The sequence below is a fragment of the Strix aluco genome, chromosome 5 (assembly GCF_031877795.1).
Source record: "Strix aluco isolate bStrAlu1 chromosome 5, bStrAlu1.hap1, whole genome shotgun sequence".
Taxonomy (NCBI): Eukaryota; Metazoa; Chordata; class Aves; order Strigiformes; family Strigidae; genus Strix; species Strix aluco.
The window spans coordinates 23269294-23292207 of record NC_133935.1 but is presented as its reverse complement, the minus strand read 5'-3'; the positions used below and the strand labels follow the sequence as shown (position 1 = coordinate 23292207).

General features: G+C 37.1%; 1 protein-coding gene across 12 annotated transcripts in view; it reads right to left on the bottom strand.

Moving 5' to 3' along the window:
- SOX5 (SRY-box transcription factor 5) overlaps positions 1-22914 on the bottom strand; it is a 297407-nt gene that overhangs the window by 217193 nt on the left and 57300 nt on the right. For all 12 annotated transcript variants that reach the window (XM_074826380.1, XM_074826377.1, XM_074826379.1 and 9 more), the window contains exon 3: positions 4302-4512. In XM_074826380.1, the coding sequence (XP_074682481.1) occupies positions 4302-4512 (211 nt within the window). The remainder of the gene's footprint in view (positions 1-4301; positions 4513-22914) is intronic.

The following is a 22914-nucleotide window of genomic DNA, read 5'->3' as shown; positions in this document are numbered from 1 at the left end:
AGCTAATCCATGCACTTCATATATAAGGATATCCATGAACATGCATTTATATAAAATTCAAAGTATTCATTTAAACAGCCAAACAGAATTGAGTTTCAGAGGTCCTCATTACAGAATAATGAGCCATGCAGCTGAATGAGTATACCCACATATGCACACGCTCATATGAGCCGCATCTGCGGTCAGGTAGATGCCCATATGACTCCTTTTATCCAGAATTCCTACAAATTCTGTACAGTAACATAGATCTGGCCTCAGAAGATACAGTATGGAAGTTTTAAAGATAAACAGACAGATACATAACCTGTTACAAACACATACTGCCTAAATGGAAAAAGGAGATCGATTCTTAAAAGTTTGGAGATGTGAAGAGCTGGTGAGTACTCTGGCTTATTCTAAAAATAGGAGAGCATTTACTTGTTTGCCTATTTTTCTTCCAGAAGTCAAGCCATGCATCTAGAGGAAAAGCTACACAGATTTCAGAGATTTAGTTTTCCACAAGCACAGGCCATAAATTAAAATACAGCAATCCAATTCCATTAATAGTGCAAGAAAAAGCTAAGTGGCTGCTTTGGTCTTTGCTTTCATGAACTTGTGTCAAGCTCAGTGACTTCAAAGAGATTTCCATTTCATTTCTACAAATGAAGAGAACAGACAGACAGAGAGTCTCTGCCATCCTCTGATGCCTTAAGAAAACAGAAGAAAAACATGCCTGTATCTCATTCGCCTAATGATTTTAGCTGCAAAAGGAATCCCATGGTCGGCAGACGACCCTCAGGGCAAGGGCTTGAGGTCTGTCACAGTATATAAGGCTTCTCCAAACCCACTCCATTATCTTCATTATTGTATACCAGGAATAAAAGGGGACTGACTCCTCTTCTGAAGTTCAAGTTAGAAAGGACAGAATGTTTCATGTAAAATAACATTGTGTGACTTCAGTAATAGGTTTATGCCTTTGGGGGCCTAATACTAAAGCTGCATATACGGATTTTTGCAGAATTTGAAAGAAGAAAAACGAGCACTGTATTAGCAGTAAGTAAAATTCCACAAGTTTTAGACTGACTGAAACACTTCATGCCTCTGTGTCAGCATGACTCATTGTCAGTCACATACTTTCATACAGCAAGAGTAAAACGGCAAGTTTGGGCAGGGGGAGGGGGGAAGAGCATGGGGCATTAGAGCTAAGTGTAAACCCTTACGAAAACCAAAACCATGTGCATATGCAAGGAGGAAAAGGAAGCTCTTGGAAAGTTCTTAGGAATGAGTAGGTAGCATGGTTTCCTACAGGGGACATTAGCAAGGGCATATAGACAACAAATCAACATGGAAACCATTTATATGAACAGTGATGTTTCCCTTGTCAGCTCACGTGTGGGTACATGTATGTGCTTACATATATGCATACATACATCTGTGCATTCATGCACTCTGAGCAGTATGTTTCATAACACTGTAAAAATCCTTGTCCTTTACTGACAAAATTTACTATTAACTCTTACTTTCTAACAAACGTAATGTAAGAAAAACATTTACCTTTTACCAATAAAGTTTCTTAAAAAGTCAGACCTGTTATAAATATTTTGTAATGTCTCACTTGTCCTCAAAACCCATCTAGGAAAAGAGATGTCCTTTCCCTGACTGATACGAGGTTTGGATCAAGACCTAAAGTTGTCTACTCAGCCTTTCTCTTTTTTCTGTTTTTGAAAGAATGCTTCATGAGCACATTTCCCACAGTAATTCAGAAGACAATTTCAAACAATAAAACCGGAGCAAACATAGACCATTGTACAAGTTAAATAATATATAAACTTTTGAGTACACAGAGAAATGGGAATCTGGCTCATATCTGGTCTTCGAAAGATTCACAGGAAATTGATTTAATTAAAACTGAGCTACTGGTGCAAATGTTTTGCTTTCTTCCCAAAGAGAAATAAAGTATTATATTATTGATGTTGACATAATGCAGCAAAGTATAACCAAGATTCTTGGTCTTCTCCTACAAAGCTTCACAAACTAGCAAGACTAAAAATTATTACTGAAAAACACAGTCATCATGCATTGTTGAATTGTTACCTACATGTACTACCAAAGATTCCCACTTGTAACTTATCTTATTCATAGAGAAATTCATTAATATGCTAATTACCTGACTAGCAACCAGTGATGACTGACAACTTTACTTTAGAACTACATGATGAAGACATGACAGTAAGTAGATTTTCTGCTGGAATTCAAACAGAGAAGACATTGTGCTTGCAGCAGTACATACTTCTTTTAGGGAAAGAAACTCATATTGGTGGAGGATCTCTATGAACAGTCTTGTCATCTGCACCCCGAAATATGTATTTTTTAATTAGCCACTCTAAAAACAATCATGTTGGCTGAAGGGAAGGGGGAGGGAGACTTGTCAAAATGATGTATTTGTCCCTCACCACCTTTCAATGCTCTTATGCAAGTCTAATTTTCTTCCTAGCCAGCTCACCTCTCTGGCCTCTTTTTGTTTCATGTCCCATTTCCCATTCTCTTCTAACTTCTGAACTTTTGTTAGTTCGCTTTTAAGGAGAAAGGGGAAAAAAAAACCCCAACCCTTTCCTATTCATTTTTTCCTGGATGAGGAGTAAGCAGACATATGAATATGGCACCCTCATAATGACTTAACTAGGGCTTAATGAAATTTTCATCACAACCTGCTGTTCATTTTAATGGCCTTTGAAAGACAATAGAACAATGGCTAGAGGGAAGAAAAGATTTTCTGTTGCATGCATTTGCAAAGCCCAACATTCAGTTGCTCCCCCTCCTTTCTCTCCCAATCTCTTCACAAAGCTGTAGATCTTTTGTTTGTACTGTATATTTTCATTTTAGTAGAGCTGAGATAATGCACAGGCTCTGTAACCATTCTCATGTCTATCTGTGGCCTTTCCTTAATGGAGTCTGTGCAGCTTGTACAACCTCATACTCAAGAGTGTTTACACATTGCCCAGAACCTCCTGTTCTTTCCTCTCTTAAATAAATGTCTGGTTGTTTCCCCCCCACCCCATACCATACACAAGAAAGAGCTTTTCATTCAAAGGCACAAGGTGGGTCATGGCACTGACCATTAAGTCAAGTAAACGCAAAATAAAATGCTATGATTATATGTAATATTCAAAAAAATGCTTAGACAAAGAATTTGTTTCCCAGCAGGCCCTTACTGTGTGCTCCAGTCAAGAAGGGAAGACTAATTTACAATCCTGTCATGCTCATGTATGTGACAGTGTGGCTGTGTTTGCATCCGTATTTTCATTCCAGTATGCAGGTTGTCCTAAAATTTTCTTGTAGGTGTTGTCAATTCATGCTTCAGCACTGAGGGCCATACTTTTAAACATCTGAAATATATTTCTACAACAGGATAGGTGGGTGTAAATGAATATGAAGTCTTAGGGAATAAGGCTCAGTATGTTCACACACCATCAACTGTCTCACAGTCCCTTGGAAGTCTAGCTGTAAATATGCATGCTGGATACCTATGGAGAATATAGTGGGAACTTCATCTTCCAGTCAGGGATTTGACTCTGCCCCAAACAGGCAGGAATTGAAAATCTTACTTAAAGGAAAGCTGTTCTGTGGCTTCTCAGAGGCAAGGTGTTCAGTCTTAGTCTCAGCCTACAGAGCACAAGTGGCATCATCATTGACTGGACTTACATTTTCAAGAAGAAACTGATTCTCCAGAGATGATACATATATGCCAAGGTTGAAACTTGCTGGCCAGACATAATGCAGAGAAAGCCTGTACTGTGTCTGTTTGTATAGTACCTGCACTACAGATAAATAGAGGATGACATGATAGGACATGCTCCAGACAAAAGCTTTCATGAATTCCAAATTTAACTTCTTACTTTTCAAATAATGACATGCCTACTAGATAATTTCACAAAAACACTGACATTGCTGATAACACTGCTTTTTGCTCTAGAAATGGGGGAGGGGGGAGTAGTGGTGTAAATGACCCCCAGGCTATTAAAATTACAGTGTTCATTGTACCCACGTTGAGGAGGTTGCTGTGTCTATTGCAACTGTGCCAAAAAGACCGTTATGTCAGACAAAGGCTCTCATTTGGGAAAAGCTAAAAGTGTTAGTTATGATGGGATATTGCTGAAATTTATCTCTAATATAGACAAGACCTATGGGTTCTTTACTTCAATTTTTCTAGGAAGAAAAAGCAAATGGAGCAGAAAATGGGAAGATTAAAAAGTATATGTATCCAAAGAATCTGGAGAAAAGAAAACAAAACAGAAAATTTTGGCCAGTTTCCCATGCCTTACCTTCTGGCTCATTTTTGATGAGCTCTTCCATTTTTCTTTGCTTAAGGGTGTCTACCACATCTGCTAGGCTCCCTTTGCGCCTTTCAGGGGTTCCCAGGGCTGCACTGGACAATGATTCTCCGCTCTGACGCCCACCTTCTTCTGCCTTCAAGGGTGAGGTAGATGAGTTGTGCGGGGCAAATGAAGACATGACTTTATTGCCATCAACTTCCTGAAAGGGGAGAAAACTGAGATGAAACATTTCTTTCTTTTCTTAAAGAAGAGAAAAATAAAGACGTAAAGAAAGAACAATCCTTTGTTCTTTGAGTTCATCGCTGTTTGTTCTTCTGTTGAAACCTTTAAAAAGGCATGCAATGCTTCAAAAGAATCCAGCACAAAGCCCATCCATAAAGCATAAACCAAGATTACAGGATGAAGTGAACAAAGATCAGCTTGCAAGAGAGAAACATAAAATACAGTTTTTCCCTAATTGAGAAGAAGTGTTGTACTGATAGGTTTCCTAAGAAAATGGTATTGATTACCTTTAATTGTTTGTTCTTTTACAGCTTTCTTTCCAAAAAATCTTCAATTTTTACAAGGACCATTAATTTACTGACTTTACAAAGTACTTAATGCTGTGATGGCTAGTTGTTGTAAGAAATTAAATAGTATCCAAATACTAAATGCCCTTTGCCATATGACTTATTTTGACTCACAGTTCAAGTAGTTCTCCCATCTATAAAGGATGAAGCAATTGTTTCCTGTTTTCTAATTCTCTTTCTAGTCTCCTCTTCCATCTCATACCTTCATTTCTTGTAGAGACAGTATTTTTCACAAAGGTGATCCTAATGACTTTCACTGGTGGCAAAACTTTGTGACTTCCTGGAACATACACACAATCCTCCCCATGTGAGAGTCCGTACAGTTCTACACATTAATTTTAACGGAAAACAAAACTGGTTCCAGCATCTTCAAACTTGCCTTCATTAATGTGAGAGCCTTCTCCTCCACACCTCCTCCAACATAAAGCAATGTTCTCTGCATATATTCCTTTCCCCTTTTATGTCTCTTTTATACCCTACCCTTCTGTACACATCTCTGAAACCCTTTTTTTTCTCTGCTAACATATGTCACCTATACCTTGCAAAACTTAGGTCAATGTCTCCAAACAAAGCTTGCTGCAGAGTACATAGACTGCATAATATAATGCTGCAATCATGAATCAGATCCTCCAGAGGTTTTTTCCTTTTTCTTTATCCTATTTCCTTACATTTTTGTATTCCAGGTGTTTAATAAATATTATTTCTAAAAAAGTCACTGGTCCATTTTGTGATCTCAGTTACAAACTTGGTTGAAAAAGCCTTAATAATTTTTAAATTGTTTTCACTTTATAGGGTATGAAAGTGACACAGATACTGTTTTTAGTGATTTGTGTTACAATTTTATCACTTTTGTCCTGAGTAATTTTTTGTGTCTCTGGTTTAATAAACCCCAATATTTCAGAAAAAAATGTGCAATTCTGTAAATAGAACATAAATTGCTAAAAGTTATCTCAATAAAATTTGTATAAAGCAACATGGAAGTTATGAAGTAAAGAATGTATTTGTTTTCATGGACTACTCTGTTTTGGCAAAGAGATTACCTCTGGTTAAGAAAACTTCTAGTGCAAACAGTTTTGAGCAGCTTGAATGTGTTATACTAGTGAATAAATTCCCTAACAGAATCGGATTTAACTGAGATTACAATCTGGGCCATCATATGCCCCAAAAGCCAAACCCAGCGATGTTAATGAGAGACTTTCTACTGACGTCAGTAAGCTTTTGACCAAGCCCTAAGAAATTTTCTAACTCTAGACAACAGAAATGCTCCTTTTTTTTTTTTCCTTGCAACTCCCTCCATTTTTGTTCTGCACTTGGAAAATTACTGGTTGCTAACAGTGGACTTATATGAGTTGGAGCCGAATATAATTTTTTTCACATATATAGACCTGAATAAACTGTGTTTTAACACTGACCTAGATAAGCAAAATAGTTAGCTTCAGCATCAGTTCAGATTTTATCTTAACATTCAAACCCAAAATTTCCAAGTGGCAATTCTTTTCCTACAGACAAGGCCAAAAGAGGAGATACGTTGAAAGCTGCTTTCTTATTCACACTTTGAAGCCAGATAAGCCAAATACCATCCTTAGTTACAGGTCTTAAATCCATGTATACCATCCATTATGTATAGGAACAGTATAATTCCTAATTTTAACAGAAACTAGTTTTGTGTTTTTATTCCAAAGTAGGCCCCAAAGACACTCACTCGTGTTTCTGTGTATGTCACACATTGGTCACAGACACAAAGTACCTGCAACAGCTGCCTAAACCTCAGGAATCATCACTGCTGTTTCCATTTGCATTTTGGGTACATGCAAGTGTTTTTATAGGTACAAATATATTCTGAGTATAAACCAAGTTTGTTATAAGAGAAGAAGCATAAGAATACAAGGATTGAATGATATGTAAAGTAATATAATGTGATTTTCAAAATCCCAAATTGCTTGGCATTCCAATGGAACACAAAAGTATTTTCAAAACCACTAAAATTTCCCTGCCTCTCTTTCTGGGGAAAAGGAATTGTGGGGAGGAGAGGACAAGAGAATAGTTTGTGGGTAAAGCATGAAAGGACTCTGGATACTCAATTCTTAGTTCTTTCAAATATTCTGTGTAACCATGGAAAAAGTCACTTTTGTTTCTGCATTTCAGTTTCCTACCATCTAAAATAGGCAGAAAAGAAGTAATTTCTTATATTATAAAGGTCTTGGAATGATAAACTCATTTATAGAGTACCACAGTTAAGAAGACTTCATAGCTGGACAAAAAAGGAAAGGGAATGTTCTACACAAATTTTTTTTAAAAAGATAAATCATATATTAAAATATACATCTAAGTAATCATCCCCAAAACAAAATGTTTCCTTAGACTCCTTGTTAGGTGTTCATGTATGCAGTGTTTGCATATCACATACACGGGCTATTTATATACTTGTGGGGTTTAAGACACACTCAACTTAATCAAAACACATATACAGTAAGGGAACAGCTGCAATCACTTCTCAGTGGGCTAAATTACAGTACACCAGTGAATTATTCATTCAAAAAAATCTGTAGCAATCACACATTCACTGCGTGATTTGCAATCTAAGAGGAATCCTCTCCTTTCCATACCAGCGGATGAGCGCACACGTCAGCTACTGCTGTTGATGAGAGTTCAACATGTATCCTCTAGCACACCAGCTCAAGAATCTGTCTTCCCCACTTGTCCATGATCTTTTTATTCTGTCATTCAGAACAACAACCTGAAACGCTCAACTTTATCTTGGCTTTTGCTTTATGCCCCTCTGTTTTATTTTGCTCTTTCTTATTCCATTACTCGGGAAAGTGAAGAAAAATTGTCAATGGTTCTGGATTTTTACTTTTACCACATAAAAAGACAGGATACTTCCACATAAAACCTACTCACGTCAATGGTTGTATAAAGCTAATAAACTTCCAGCAAGAAAAATCCTCTGATATTACATATGAGAGTTTAACTATCCCCCTGAAAACACTCAGAGAATTCTTTAATAGCAAGAAAGATACATCAGCAACAGTTTAAAATTAATCCACTGAGAAGGAAGTTCCCTTCCAACAAGTGAGATTTAGCAGTTTCATTTTTTGAAAGGACAAATTCATGTGACTTTTTCCAGTTAACTAAGAAAAGCAACAACACTGTAAAGAGTGGTATTCAAGAACCTAAATATCTACTACTGACATTTTAAAATGAAGTCCATCGAGCCAAACACAAGACCTCTCAGTCACCAAAACAGCGGAAAAGCAGACACTCCTTTACCGGAGAACTGTCTCTCTCAACTGGGCAACCATTTCACCTGTTCAGGTTTGATTACATTCCTGCCTCTGGCACCGTCAATCCTGGTAGGCTTTATGCAGTTAGAAGCTGCTCCATGGATGGGGCTCTACTGTTCATTTGCATTGCGAATTGCTCTGCTAATGTGTGCTGGCACAACATTTCATCCAACTCTGAGCTGGGATTGTACTCACCAACACCTGAGGCTGCTGCTTCTTGCTGTTCCCACTTCAGAAAGGCAGACAAGGACCTACACAGATCTTGCTGAATCAGACACCCTAGGCCCTTCTTTCCCCCTCCAAGAGCAGCAACAGAAAACAGGACTGGCCCACGTTTTGCGTCTTCTGCTTCTGTTCCAAGCTAGAATCCACAGGAAGACTTGTTCATTTACAAGAAAGTTGCCTCTATATTGCCAAACAGCTTTCCACCTATGGAGGAAATACCTCTTCCAAGGTTTAATGATAAAACAGGCTTCTGCCCTTTCAGGATGAGGTCAATAATCTTCCTTTGTTAATCTTGGGCAAGCTTTACTTAATCTAGCCCCCTTGTCACCTTTGTGATTGACAGGAAAAGTCATGTCACTGGACAATGGACTTATCCTCACTGAGCAATACCTTTTTTACAGATTACACAATGTTACCCTTGCTCTCACAAAAAGCGCAAACATTTTGCAGTTAAAAGAAACTCTTCATTCCAACTGTATCTTTCAAATTGTCTCTCTCCATTACCAGGGTCCAAGCGAGGCCTATTTCATTTCTACAGAGGGACAGTGAAATGCTTAATGAAAACAAACAGGTGGTATATATATCTTGGTGAGATTTCCAAAATATCTCTTAGTGCTCTAACTAGATTTCATCTTCTCCTTCCTCATATAGAGATGCACATTATTCCTATCTGTAATTAAACTCGACAGAAAACTCTGTTTCTGTGACATAAAAGTTTTGTCCCAAACAAAAATAATCGAAGAAGAAGAAAACTCAGAACTAAGTCTGAAACTGTTAATTACCACCATATGGTATGCAAGGAGTCTGCATCTGCATCAAAAAAATTATTATGAGAATCAAGCTTCTGGCTTTGCAGCCAAAAACACCTGGAATAAAATACTTGTGTCTTTAAAACAAGCACTGATATTGTCTGATTTTAAGAAAGCAGTGATCTTAAAAGCAACCTAACAGGTTCTTTTTTCAAAGTTGGAATTTTGCCCATACTTTGCTCTTTTAAAAATTGAAAAAAAGACACAAAAGCAAATTTTTTGCTCTGCTTTCTACATTACACATATAGGCCTATCTATTTTATAGTCTCCATAGTGACCAGGAAGCATGTAACAGTATGACATAAGACATAATCAGAAAACAGAATACTTCACGCTTCTGAAGACAAATGATTCTTAAGCAGTTTAGTACTGTTTGCTATTTATTTTTATTTATTTTACCTAATAAACTTTTAGGGAATGAATATCTATGTTTAAGATTCAACAGCATAGCTACTTCAAGGGAAGATCTGAAAGCTATAAAAACACACCCAATGCCCCCAGGAGGTCCGCCAGCAATTATAAGGAAAACCAAACTTGACATTGCCAATATTTTTTAACATTTGAAAGAAACAAACCACACACACAATATTCACAAAGCAAGAATGATCTTTTATTTTTTCTTAACCTTCCATTTACAGTCTTTGCCTTAATTAATGTAGTTAACTTACTCTAGGAGCATAAGTGCCATCAACTTTCAATAGAATTCGTATCTTCAAATTACTTAAGTGATTTGAAAATTTCTCTCCTCCTACATTCTATGTCATAGGGGCTGTAGGACAGATATTACCATAAGCCTATATGGTTTATGGTGGCTGTCAACCTTGCACCCTCAGGAAGATGAAATACATATTCCACAAGGCTTCCCAATGGATACTGTTCTTTTTACACTTTTGAATTTCTTTGCTTCTATCTTACATTTAGATAGGTCTTTTGTCTGTAGTTTCCTTCATGGAGCAAAGTTGTTCATCAGTGATGAAAAGGAATGATCCCAAGGAGATTTAAAAGAAAGAGTGGAGGATACAGGAGAAAAAGGGAGAATATGTAAAAGGGCATAGAGGGAAAAAGAAGTGGAAGAGAATAAATATATCGTTAGGAAGCAAGAACTGACTAGAACCCATAATCCAAGGAGAGATACGAGAGACGTCGAAGGGTGTCATGTAAACAAACCTAGAAAGATGTACATCCACAAGCTATGGTTCTGCAATTAGATCCATGCAAAACCAGCTATTCTTACACGGATTTTTTCTTTCTAGGACTGTGGTTTTAATGATGAGAAAGAACTGAAATGTAATGGGTATATGGATCTGAATAGTCAGCTGAAGAGGTCATCACGGCAGAAAAGTAAGAATTTTACCTGAATTAGGTGAACTAAACACAATAAGTAGATATGCGCATTATTTTTCTTTTTATTATGATCATGCTACAGCCAAGTAAAATACATTCAAGTCAAATATTGTTTTGGCTTTGTTGAGATGATGTATGGGGGACTCCGTGATCCATATTTTGGAAATATTACCAATTATCAGACTTACAGAATCCTGATCACATCTATCTAGCTCTCCCTTTAAAATGTTAATACTTTGCTTGGTACTGGAATTTACTTTTTTTTATTTTTGGAATCATTACTCTCTCTTGTCCTTCAGGTTGTATTTATTTGATGACATCAAGTGCTGTATCTAATTCATGACCTCTTTCTGATGAAGCCAAAGATATATTGGCAGAAGTTTCAATGGGAAAACTAACAGGTATTTCCAGTGTTTGACATCTATGAACTTTGTTGAAAATGATTTGAAGCTCAAAAAGAAGACCATCTGCTCTATGAACTCTGCTACATCAGACACTTTCTTTTCTTCTACCTTTTCCTCCATATGTAAAACTGAGACAATAATAAATATTTCCTGCAGCTTAGGGCATGTTATATAATTGATGTAAAAAGACTAGAGATTATTGGACAAAAGCCTTATAGCGGTTGTATTTTCATTTTTATTGATGCAATAAAAACTCAGTTCTTGCATTACTCTGTAGTGCACTAGAGTCCAATCATCTGAACCCGGAAATTGGGAACTCTCTCGTATATCAAGCACCACCCCACAATATGTGACAGTAACACTGAAATGTACTTTGATTTTTTCCAAATACCATAATACTCAGACTGCTGCCATAACTGCATGAGCAAGAGGAAATTTCAAGTGTTTCCAAGGTTTGGAGATGAGTTGTAAGAAACTGTTCAGTTGCGCTCACACAAAAGGAATAACTTATAATCCATTTTGCACTGATTTCTAACTTTATCCTCTGTGATTTACAGAACATAGCACATTTTTCAAGGATTTAAAGTATCTAAAGATATAAAGGAGGTGCCTAGTGGGAGTTCTGAAAATGCACAATAATATATATTCATTTAATTCCCACTGATTTCATTATAGGTCCCTGAAAATACAGAGTTGGAACCAGCACAGTGTGACTGGCTGACTCTCTGTGCTTCTTCAACAGACGATTATCAGACTATCTATCTACAGTACAGAGCACAATCTGATAGCCAAGGCTTTAAGACAAACATTTCCTCTCCTCTGGCTGTTCTGCATTCCAGCCCATCCCCAAACATACAAAACAAGTTTAGTATTTCTTACTGCTTAACCCACCATTTTGACTTGATTACAACTCAAATAATTATATGCAAACTGTGGATCTGTTTGTAGTAAAAAATATATGAGAAAATGTTGAGTGAAATTTTAGAACCTTTTTATATTGATGCCTAACAGAGTTTTTTTTAAATCGTTTTCTTTTGCGCTACAGATTTTGGTTTTATTTTTAGCCCACCTCTTTGTCCCATTTCTTGCAACGAAGTGTTCCCTCATATATAAAAGTAAATTGCTAATTTTCTACAGAATATAGGTATTAAATATAGTAAAATAGTAATGACTGCTTTGTATTGGGTAAATGCGCTTATTGACATAATTCCCAACACCCATCCTCAGACCAAATCTCTCCTACTGCTTCTTTCTCCAGCAGAACTAATTTTAAGAATGTAATATAGGATTACATCTATTTGCTCTCAAAATGCTTAACAAACACAACTGGCATTTTGAGAACTCCTAATATGTTAGCTATAACCTGCAAAAACAAAGAACATGTTGTACTATAACAGCCTTGTTATCTTCATGCTAGTAATCTTCATGCTTAAAAATAATAAATATAACTCTGCAAAAGCACTTTTAAGATTTTTATGATCTCTTCCCTGGGGGACTAAAGATCACCCTCAAGACCTTGCTAAACAAAAATTAAGACTACTTATCAAAACAGCTTTGTAGAGTCTTCAGCATACATTAAATCCTTCTAATAGTTTGGAAATCATGTGGTATGAAACGATTATCTTTGTAAAAATACAAGCTTACTAACCACATACAACTACTCTGGTTTTGTAAGTGTAATAAAACCTACACTGAGTGTCAAAAACAGTTTCATCACCAGCTTTCTTACTATGAAACAAACCCATTGTCTGTGCTAACTCCTTGAAAGAATGGCAGAGGACCGCCTGAACAGAATTTAGTGATACAACAAAAGGAATGCCATAGGCTAGCAATAGCTCCAGGGCTGTTCCCAGCTACCTAGCTTTTACATTACCATTCACCACAGTTTTCAGATGGGAAAGGGATGTGAGATCACTTCATCTGTTCTCTGCTAGTCTACAAAAAAAATCATACTAGACAGACATCCTTCATCTCATTGCTTTGGGTGGCTGAGAGGAGAATAAAGACAAGCCATGTAAGATTTGGTCAAAACTGCATCCTCTGTGTTGAGGACAATTTGGAAGATATCTTGTTTGGAGAGAACAACCCTCCAAACTGGGGAAAAGAAAATATCCCGCACTCATAAGGGCCCGTACTCATGTTCATACTAAGGCAGTGTGAGTCTGCCAAGTACCTAAAGCAGGTATGTAATAAAATGGCACACTCAGCTCTCTGGTGTGGTCCTAGTTGTTTCATTTGGGCTAGTAAAATGCCTCAAACAGACAGTGAGGTTTCCCATTCCCCCTACAAGTATTCTACACAGTAAAAAAACCCTGATTGCTCTGGAACATTGCCTCATATTTGCTTCCATTCAGCCTAAAACTCTTCTTATACAGCTGCTTCTTCCAGCACTATGTTAGAGCCCTCTTCCATGTTAGAGCTTGTACCATCCACATCTTTTTGGACAGTTAGCATATATTTCCTTTGTTACTACTGGCCCATATTTAGCCTTTCCTCTTTCAGTCTTCCCTCACAACTCAGCTCCTACAACTCTTCAATCATTTGCTGCTTGCATCTGAAATCCCTCCAATTTGCTGATTTCTCTAACATGGCCAGAATTGAACACATTATTTCACATGTAATCTTAACAGAGTTATGAGGAGAAGGACAATTACCTCCTTGTTACCACCTTTTTTGCTGCCTTGCTGCATGACAAGCTCATATCTAATTTAACACACCTAAATATTTTTCAGCATTACTGTTTTCCAAGTGCCTTACTCCCATTGATTATCTGTGTTTTGGATTACTTTATTCAGCTGTATCAGTTTGCAATTTCACATTCAATTATTTCCTGCCATGCAGTCTCCCCTTCACTCCTTTGATATTGTGGTTCTATTCTCCCCGGTGCACCACTGGCAACTTTAATGAGTATATTGCAATTCACTTGTTCAAACTTCTACAACAATGCGTTTATTTCTCCATATTTCTAAATGTTGCTACAGGCTCTCACTGTCCTATGAATCCTGTGCTAAGAACCAGACAGCTTGTATCAGGCAAAGGACTGCCATAACCATACTCCTTTCCAACCATGTTTTCTTTCAGCCACCTCAGAATAACACAAGAGACAGATGTTGCTACATAACTAGGAGGCTCTGACAAGACAGGGTAAGCAAAAAAGTACTATAGTGAAGGACACCTGGGTAGAGTATATTGCCCTAGGAATTTCCTCCTCATTTCTACTGAAGGAATTGCTCCGACAATCTCTGCCATTGTGGCTTTTCAAAGAAGGTACCTGTCTTTTTCTGACGTGCAGTATATCTGGCTCTTTATACTAGTTAAATAAAATCATATTGTACAACATCATTCTACCCATCTCTCAACAAGATAATTCATTGTTATTTTTCTTTTTTTACAGTTACTTTACCAGGAACATTCAAATGAGATGCATGAAACACAGTGTGAAGGAAGCACCTTGCAATGCATGCATACTTACAGACTGAATTCCATGCAAATTCCAACAATCAACTCTTTTGGAATTATTTGTTCTTCATACTTTTGAAGATCTTAGCCCACACAGTTAATATCGGGAACCTTGCACATATCCTACATGAAGGGTAGGTGTGTGGCTAAATCCACTACACTTTTAAAATAATCATGTTCTGCTTTATATATGTTGTATATTGTTCATGAACCTTCTCATTTCACACCTATTTATCTACTTTTACTGTGTATTTGTTCTCTTCCTTTTCAAAAGATTACAACTAGACTTACAGGATGATAACTGTCAAAATCATCTTTGCCTCCACAGAGATTAGTATCACTTTACTTCTTTCTGAAAGCAATCTTCTGGAAGTTCTTATTTTCTAGAAGAGCCAGAAAATATTACTTGATTAAAATGGAATAGCTACTTGAGAAATAGCCCCATTGTCTCCACTGGAGTTAACTGTAGCATGATACCACATTTAGAATATGAATTTTTCAAAATGAACTATCTTGGTTCAGAAATATGTTTGTCATTCATTTATCTTTGAAATGCATATCATCTAGTACATGGGACTCATAGATCTGCTTTTACCCAAGTCCTCTATTCTTTTATCCACTTTTTACAGACTTCACCAATTACCTTCTGTCTACTACTTACTCTCTTACACTTCCTAAGTAATGGCTACACAAACAGTGTTTTTTCCAAGCAGTAAGTTTTCATCCTTTTTACCAGTTACTAAAAGACCTATTTTTTCTCCAAAATTTATTTCACCTACTCTTCTCTTTATGTCTTTTATACCTTGATTTTCCTTCTATCAATGACTGTTCCACAATTTTAGTGAAATAGAATTTGGAATTCTGGTATAAACGAAAGTAGTTTTCTCAAATTTGGAGGAAAGATTGCACAGGAAATAATAATTAAATATATGTATATATTCTGTGTTTATCAACCGGGTTCTGCACTTTGGCCACAACAACCCCCAACAGCGCTACAGGCTTGGGGAGGAGTGGCTGGAGAGCTGCCAGTCAGAGAGGGACCTGGGGGTGTTGATTGACAGCCAGCTGAACATGAGCCAGCAGTGGGCCCAGGTGGCCAAGAAGGCCAATGGTATCCTGGCCTGTATCAGAAATTGCGTGGCCAGCAGGGACAGGGAAGTGATCTTACCCCTGTACTCGGCACTGGTGAGGCCGCACCTCGATTACTGGGTTCAGTTTTGGGCCCCTCACTCCAGAAAGGACATTGAATGACTCGAGCATGTCCAGAGAAGGGCAACGAAGCTGGTGAAGGGTCTGGAGCACATGTCGTACGAGGAGCGGCTGAGGGAACTGGGGTTGTTTAGTCTGGAGAAGAGGAGGCTGAGGGGAGACCTCATCGCCCTCTACAGCTACCTGAAAGGAGGTTGCAGAGAACTGGGGATGAGTCTCTTTAACCAAGTAACAAGCGACAGGACAAGAGGGAATGGCCTCAAGTTGCACCAGGGAAGGTTTAGACTGGATATTAGGAAGTATTTCTTTACAGAACGGGTTGTTAGGTGTTGGAATGGGCTGCCCAGGGCAGTGGTGGAGTCCCCATCCCTGGAGGTGTTTAAGAGTCGGGCTGACATAGCGCTGAGAGAACGGTCAGTGTTAGGTTAATGGTCGGACTAGATGATCTTCAAGGTCTTTTCCAACCTAGATGATTCTGTGATTCTGTGAATAAATACATTCACAGAATGTCAGTTCCACAGAACATGTTTACAGAGTAGGAATCAATCTTATTTGGAACTTATACACTTCGAACAGAGGATGACGTTTGATCAGAGGATGACATATATATCAGAATAATTAATAAAAATTAATATGACAGAAGTCAATTCGGGTAACACTGATACATAAATGTAATATGTGTTAGAGCTACTCAAAAATTTGTTAATTAATCCCCACAAAATCCCTTTGTGATACTGCATAGAGGGCAAATTAGGAAAGGACATGAACTGACTTGCCAGGTTCCAAACCAATGTAACGGCAGAGCACATTCATCATCCAAGGGTTATCAAGAACCAATTCTCTGTTCACTCTTTTGGGTCGTAGTACACCTCAAATGGTAACATTATGCTCTGCTCAGGGGAACAGCATGATGCCATTTTATCATTCAACTCCCATTCTAAACCTCATTCAAGCAGACCTTAAGCAAGATTTAAAAACCCACACAGACCCTGCACACAGAAGCCAGTTTAGACTGTGGCTGAGTGCTGCAAAAACCCCAGTAAGTTCTAATTTATGACAGATTCACAGTTGTTCTCACTTTGCAGATCAGTTATTCTTTCTTCTGTTCCTTTAAGCTGCAGTCAGTAGCATACATTGCCTACTACGAAGAGACCTTTGTGATAAGATGATATCAAGGGATGTTGTGACACTCCTGATTTAGAATTACACAGTAAGCAAACTGTACAGAAATGCTAATTTTCCTCCCCTTTGTCATCACTTACCTAAATTATTCTGAGTAATACAAATGATTTCTATTAGCTTTAAGGCAGTTCATTCTCATTCTCTTATGCCATTTTTTTTATAAGAAATTATATTCCTGCAGCTGATTAAGTCCACTATATATTTTCCTTAAGAATCAACTTTGTGCACTGTTGTATGTCATGTTCACAAACAAACAAAAAAAACCAAAGAACATCTATTCTTCTACAGTCATAGACAACTACCCACCATCAGCAGAGGATGAATAACTTTTGCTGGAAATAGCTCTTCCTTCTCCAAGCTCCTCTTTGAATCACTGATTTCTAAGTATTCCCTGTAGTTTTCAGTCATCACGAAGTGATGCTGAAAAACCCACAGAATTGCCCAACCCAAATAAGAAAGACACAATTTTCTCCACTTTGGCTGGAAAGAATGTAAGCCTACTTTGTGACGAGGAAGTACAGGTTGACTAATAGAGCATGGTTTTACAAAATCTGTCTTTTTCTGACCTTAAATTTATCAAGAGTAAGTCTCAGGATGTGATCCAGCCAGGTATCACTGTGCCTACCAGCACTGAACTGATGTACAGAAGGTTTCTAACAAAAAGTTCTCTGCAGTCCGTTCATTATACTTAGCAACATCAAACAGGGAAAAATAATTAAAAAGCTCCTATTGAGCACCTAGAGACCTTGAGCACAGACAGGGGGTGAACACAAAGACAGGGTATTTGGTTATAAGAGTCACAATTCATCTTTTTTTTTAATATACATATATTCATACACATTAAAAGAAATTACAATACATTTTGGAGGGGGTTTCTTATTTTCTTCCTCCCTTCTGCTCTGGTCTATGTATACTTAGAGTATACATATTTAAATTTACTCAGAAGTGTTACATAAAATTTCTTGATTCAAGTTTTTTAATCTTCAGATATACACGTATGTGGAGATTACATATTTGAAAAATAAATTGCCTGAATAAATTCAATTATGTGAAAATTGAAAATCACATGCAAATGACATTATAAACAGGAACTCTGCTGAGAGCTTATTTCTACTGTACAAGGTACAAGCAAGCAAAAACTAGTTTCTGACATATAAGACCAGTCCATCTGAAAGGCATCCAATCTTCCTCACAGTACCTTTGACAGTACTGGAAGTTGCACTTACACATTTATATAAAGCTCTTCTCAACACATTTTGGTATTACACTTCTGATATTCAAACATCACATAGTGTCTCATAACTTAAGGTTCAAAGAAACTTTTAAAAATAGAAAGCTGAAAGATATTGTTACGATGACACTATGCTGCAACATCCAATATATCTGACCAGTGACCGCTTTCTTGAGTAGTTAATGTAGTACATCATAGTCACATTCATGGTTACTAATATTAGCAATAGTTATGACTATTTTGTTTCTTTCAACAGTTTCATGTATTAATTGGGACGCATGTTCATAGAAACATAAGGTACTTACTTTCTTCCTTCTATTCAGGCCTTACATTAAAGAAAAATTTAAAAATTTGGAAGGAGCACATACATGCTGTCAGCTGCCCTGTCTCTCAACCTTGTTTTACACAACTTCATCATGACATCAGTTTTCACTGATTATTTAGGAATCTGATTCATAAAATAAGGAAGTCTTTACACACTGTAGGCTCAAATTCACCTCAAGCCTACACAAATCAAGATACTGTTATCACATAAGGAGTTGGTAATGTGAAAAGATCATATGATATATAAATCACAGGTACCCAAATCAGCCAAAACATCATCTTCAAAGGAGAAAACCTAGGATTAGGAAGGCCCATAGAGCAGAACGGGGATGCAGTTATATTTTCAGTGACTAAATGGAGAACTTCTGAGGACTGTCTAAACAACATCCTTTTGTAAACATTTTTCCATTAAGATATCAATTATCAGCCTGCTTCTCCTGATTTCAGCATGTATTTATTCTCTAAAGAAGCTGGCCAGAATATTGAATGATTAGCAAGAGTTTCAGAAGATCTCCATGAGGAAATTGCAGTTACCTCCACAGATTATTTTCAGTGCAAATGGGATCACTTGTTCAGAAGAGTAAACTGTTCTGAAAATCTCACTTCCAGAACACATTTTATCTTAAGTCTCTGTGTGCAAGTTTATTAATTTTCATCACAGCTATTATTCACTTAAAAACTAGAACTTTCCTCCTTGGAAGTAACAGAATGAGTCTTAGTACCAGAGAGGTCAGTTTATGCACTTTATGACCAGAACTACCCATGAAAATTTCTTAAAAGAACTAGAGGTTTATCTTAGGTTTTACTCTTTTGCTTAGAGCACAGATGAAAAGAAACAACCTCTTACCATGTCCAGTCAAGATACTAATGAAAATAAACTGGAAAACAGACAGCAACAAACATCTTTGAAAACTGCTAGATGTTTTTGTGACCTCAAGGATTGCACTAATTTGAGAGTGGCACAGATTAGTACAAGTTTACATGGAAGCATTGTGTTCTGCTTCTTTAACAGGTGAACCTCCAACAATGTACGGGGACAAGCAGAACAGTGGCTTTAAAATGTCATCTTTATTCCACATATTTGCTCACCATATACTTTCTGAGTCATGCCTACCTGCTTGCTTTATTGACTAAATTTTTTTAACTGCCATTAGCACTAAAGAGTCAATATAGCTACAAAAGAAGGAATCGGACTCTGCTTTGCAGACATATCATCAACAAAATAGTCAGTTAAGTACCATTTGCAAAGTGTTTATTACTAGAGATGACGTGAGGCAAAACAGACACAGCTTTATTTTCAAACCCTAGGTTAAGTTATAGCATTATAGGCAATTAATACAAATATCATATTTTTAGGCAACTAAATTTGACCTCTAAAGCCACAGCAAGACAGAAAACATGGGACCCTTTAATGTCATTTTTACAGTCATTTATCTGACTATAACCACACTTTAAAGCGTTAAGGTCAGCTGGTCATGAAGCATGAGCCACACTTCTGACTAGCATGCACCACATTTGACTTGAGAGTAAATAAGGGACTGACACTCCATTAACCTTCACAAGTACAATTATTTATCAAAACAGTTCAAAAGAGTACCCGACAGAACTGATAAATCTGGAAGCAAAAACCGAAAATGTAACAGAACAAACTGAGCCTTTGCCAGTGATGAAGAGCTATGTCCTACAACAATTCCTGGGGCAAGTCCTCCAGTCAGTTTTCTAACACAAGCATCCATTTTAACGGACTGTCTCTTAATTCACATTGGCTTTGACAAAGTCTCAGAGTTTTTCTGTTCTTTTTTATTTCTCTCTTCTTCCTTGATAAGAATAGATGCTAACATCCTGTATTTACAGGAATCTTCAAAGACTTTCCTCAGAAACACACAGACAATTCAGAGTTATGACATGTTTGGTCCTATCTACTCTCTTACACTTTTAGTTTCAGCACAAGGACTATGCCTGTTCACAATATTCCTATTTGGTGAGCTGACTGTCATCTTTATAAACTTTATTTGTTTTACTACAGGACTTATGTACGGTGGTTTATAACCATGTGGTCTTTAAATTTTGTTAACTCTTTAAAATTTCTATAATATCCTGATGTCATGAAATTCTACCTGAATTCCTCTCTGAAGCATGAGGTTGAGCTGTTCATCAGCTGCTGTCATCTGCCATCAATTACTTTGACTTTTTGACTGCAGTAGCACTCTGCATATCCAAAGAAGTGGGAGTTTGCTCAAAATCTTCCACCAAAAATTGTGAGGAGGGAGAGTAGAAAGAAAAGGGCTTCAGCACATGAAGATTCATTCATGATCAACTGGAAATTTCATCCATCATTGCCACCTTGTCCTGCATACTGGTTTTCCCTTGGCAGTAAAGCACACCCTTTTATTTCACTGTATCCCAGATTGATGTCCAGCCTCTCTCAGATGCACAGATGGGAAGAAATCACTAAGTATTCACCACTGGAGTTGTAGTTACCACAGCTCCAAAAGAAGCAGTGGTGTGCAGCAAATTAACTATCTTTCCTAGTCTTCTTTAAGATCAGTACTTCGCTGCTTTGTAAAAATGCATCAAATTCCATGAGCATAAACAGCTATGATTTCCAGATGACTCATATGTATACCTTCTTCCTGGTGGTCACAAGACAAAATCTCAAAACGTAAAAATAGAGACATAAGGGAGAAAGAATCACTTTAAGGGGAATGTGGCTTTTCTCATTAAGTAGCCCAAAACACAGTAGAAAGAACTGTTGACTAATATCAAGGTCGCTTTCTACTAAGTGTCTAAGTAGAAAGACTGACTTGATAACTCCTTTTTAACAGAGGATTTATTAAATCCATAAAATACAGAAAAGCACAACCCTCATTATATCAGTTACCTTATTTCAGCTTGTACAAACAGTGGATTCCTTAAAGATCATAAAAGGAAATGGATTTTGATTTCAAATCTGTTGCACACTTTACCTTGTACATATGAAAATAATTATGTTCAGAGGACTGAGGACTTTTTAAACATAACTCAGATAATTGCTATCATGGGGTCTGATGTTTATTTTTTTGCATTGACTTCCAGATCAAATATCTTAAATTTAAAAACTTTTCTTCCTGCCAACTCTTTGTCTTGGAAACTCACTCTGGACCTGAGACTCAATGTTTCTTCTTCTTCCTCCCTAGAAGAAAAGCCTGACGACTTCACTGGCGATTCTTTTGATATGCAAGAGGCACTATAATCCATTTTTCTATTCCACAGCTATGCAGTCAAAGCTCTGCAAAGCAGACCCAAAACTTGTCTTCTGTCATTGAACTAAGCAAAAGACTGGCACACAAAGCCTTCATTCCATTCAAAAATTAAACCATAGCTAACTAGACAAACTAGTACCCACCAAGGATTTAACTGCAAGTTAATTGAACAAAACTACTCAGTACCATTTATGAAACTATGACTGAGCCACACTGAGTCTGTTTTTACTTGGATTTAGAGTTTTTCAGTAGCATCAGATGCACCTGCTGATGCATCACTGTCATTAATGGAAAATCATCTGTTGTTAAGCAGGAGACATAGCTGTTAAAATGTAAATGTTTCCATTACTACTGGTTTCTGGTAAGCAAAACAACAGTAAAAAATCTTTAGAAAAATACGGTGGAGACAAGAAGTCCATATACTGAAAGACAAGTTTTAGAAGAAGGGATGTGATATCAGTCTTCAAAAAAGCATTTGCTGAAGAGGAACTACATTTCTCTTGCTGCAGTGGCTAGGACAACAATTAATAAGCTAAAACTGAAGCAGAAAAGATTTGAGTTACACATTAGCAATAACTTTCTAATGGTGAAGACAGCAATAACCCAGGACAGACAGACTGGTAGGTTGTAAGTGTCCTGCACAGCGTAACTTTTGGAAGTTAGACTATTATCTGATAGAAGCGACATTGGTACAGCTGATCCCTGGATTGAAGCTGGGACTGGATGACCTCTCAGCCCTACAGTTCCATGAAGTGCAGGGTTCACATACATTGAGAAATAGTTGGGCTCATTCAGTAGAGGCTCTCCAGATCTGTAAAGGACTTACTAAGCTGGATCAGAGTTTTTTGGTTGTGTTTTGCTTTGGATTTTATATTATTTTATTTTATTTTCAAATAAATCAATAGGCTTGGGCCATTTTCCAAAGATGTGATTTGGTAAGTTTCAAGCCAAAACTCTCAAGCTTTACTCATGAGATAAGTGCTAAACAATGAGCCAGATTCATCAAAGCTTTATAGACTTACTTAAAAGAAAAAGAAACTGATTCAGCCAACTCATTTTCAAGCCAAATCAGGCAGCTGAAAATCTATTCCTGAGATTTGGAAAATCTGTCTTTTTTAAAATTATTTTTAAAATATGTTTCAAGAGTCCCTCTTTTGCAGGGGCCTCAGGCAACTCTGTCAAGAATCTGGTTGGTTTTTTTTTTTTTTCAGTCTGATTTAGGAGCAGTGTATTTCTCATGTCTATAGGAGATAGATGTGTGTTTGTATATATATATATACACACCTACATATTTTTACATATACACTTACATATATAAA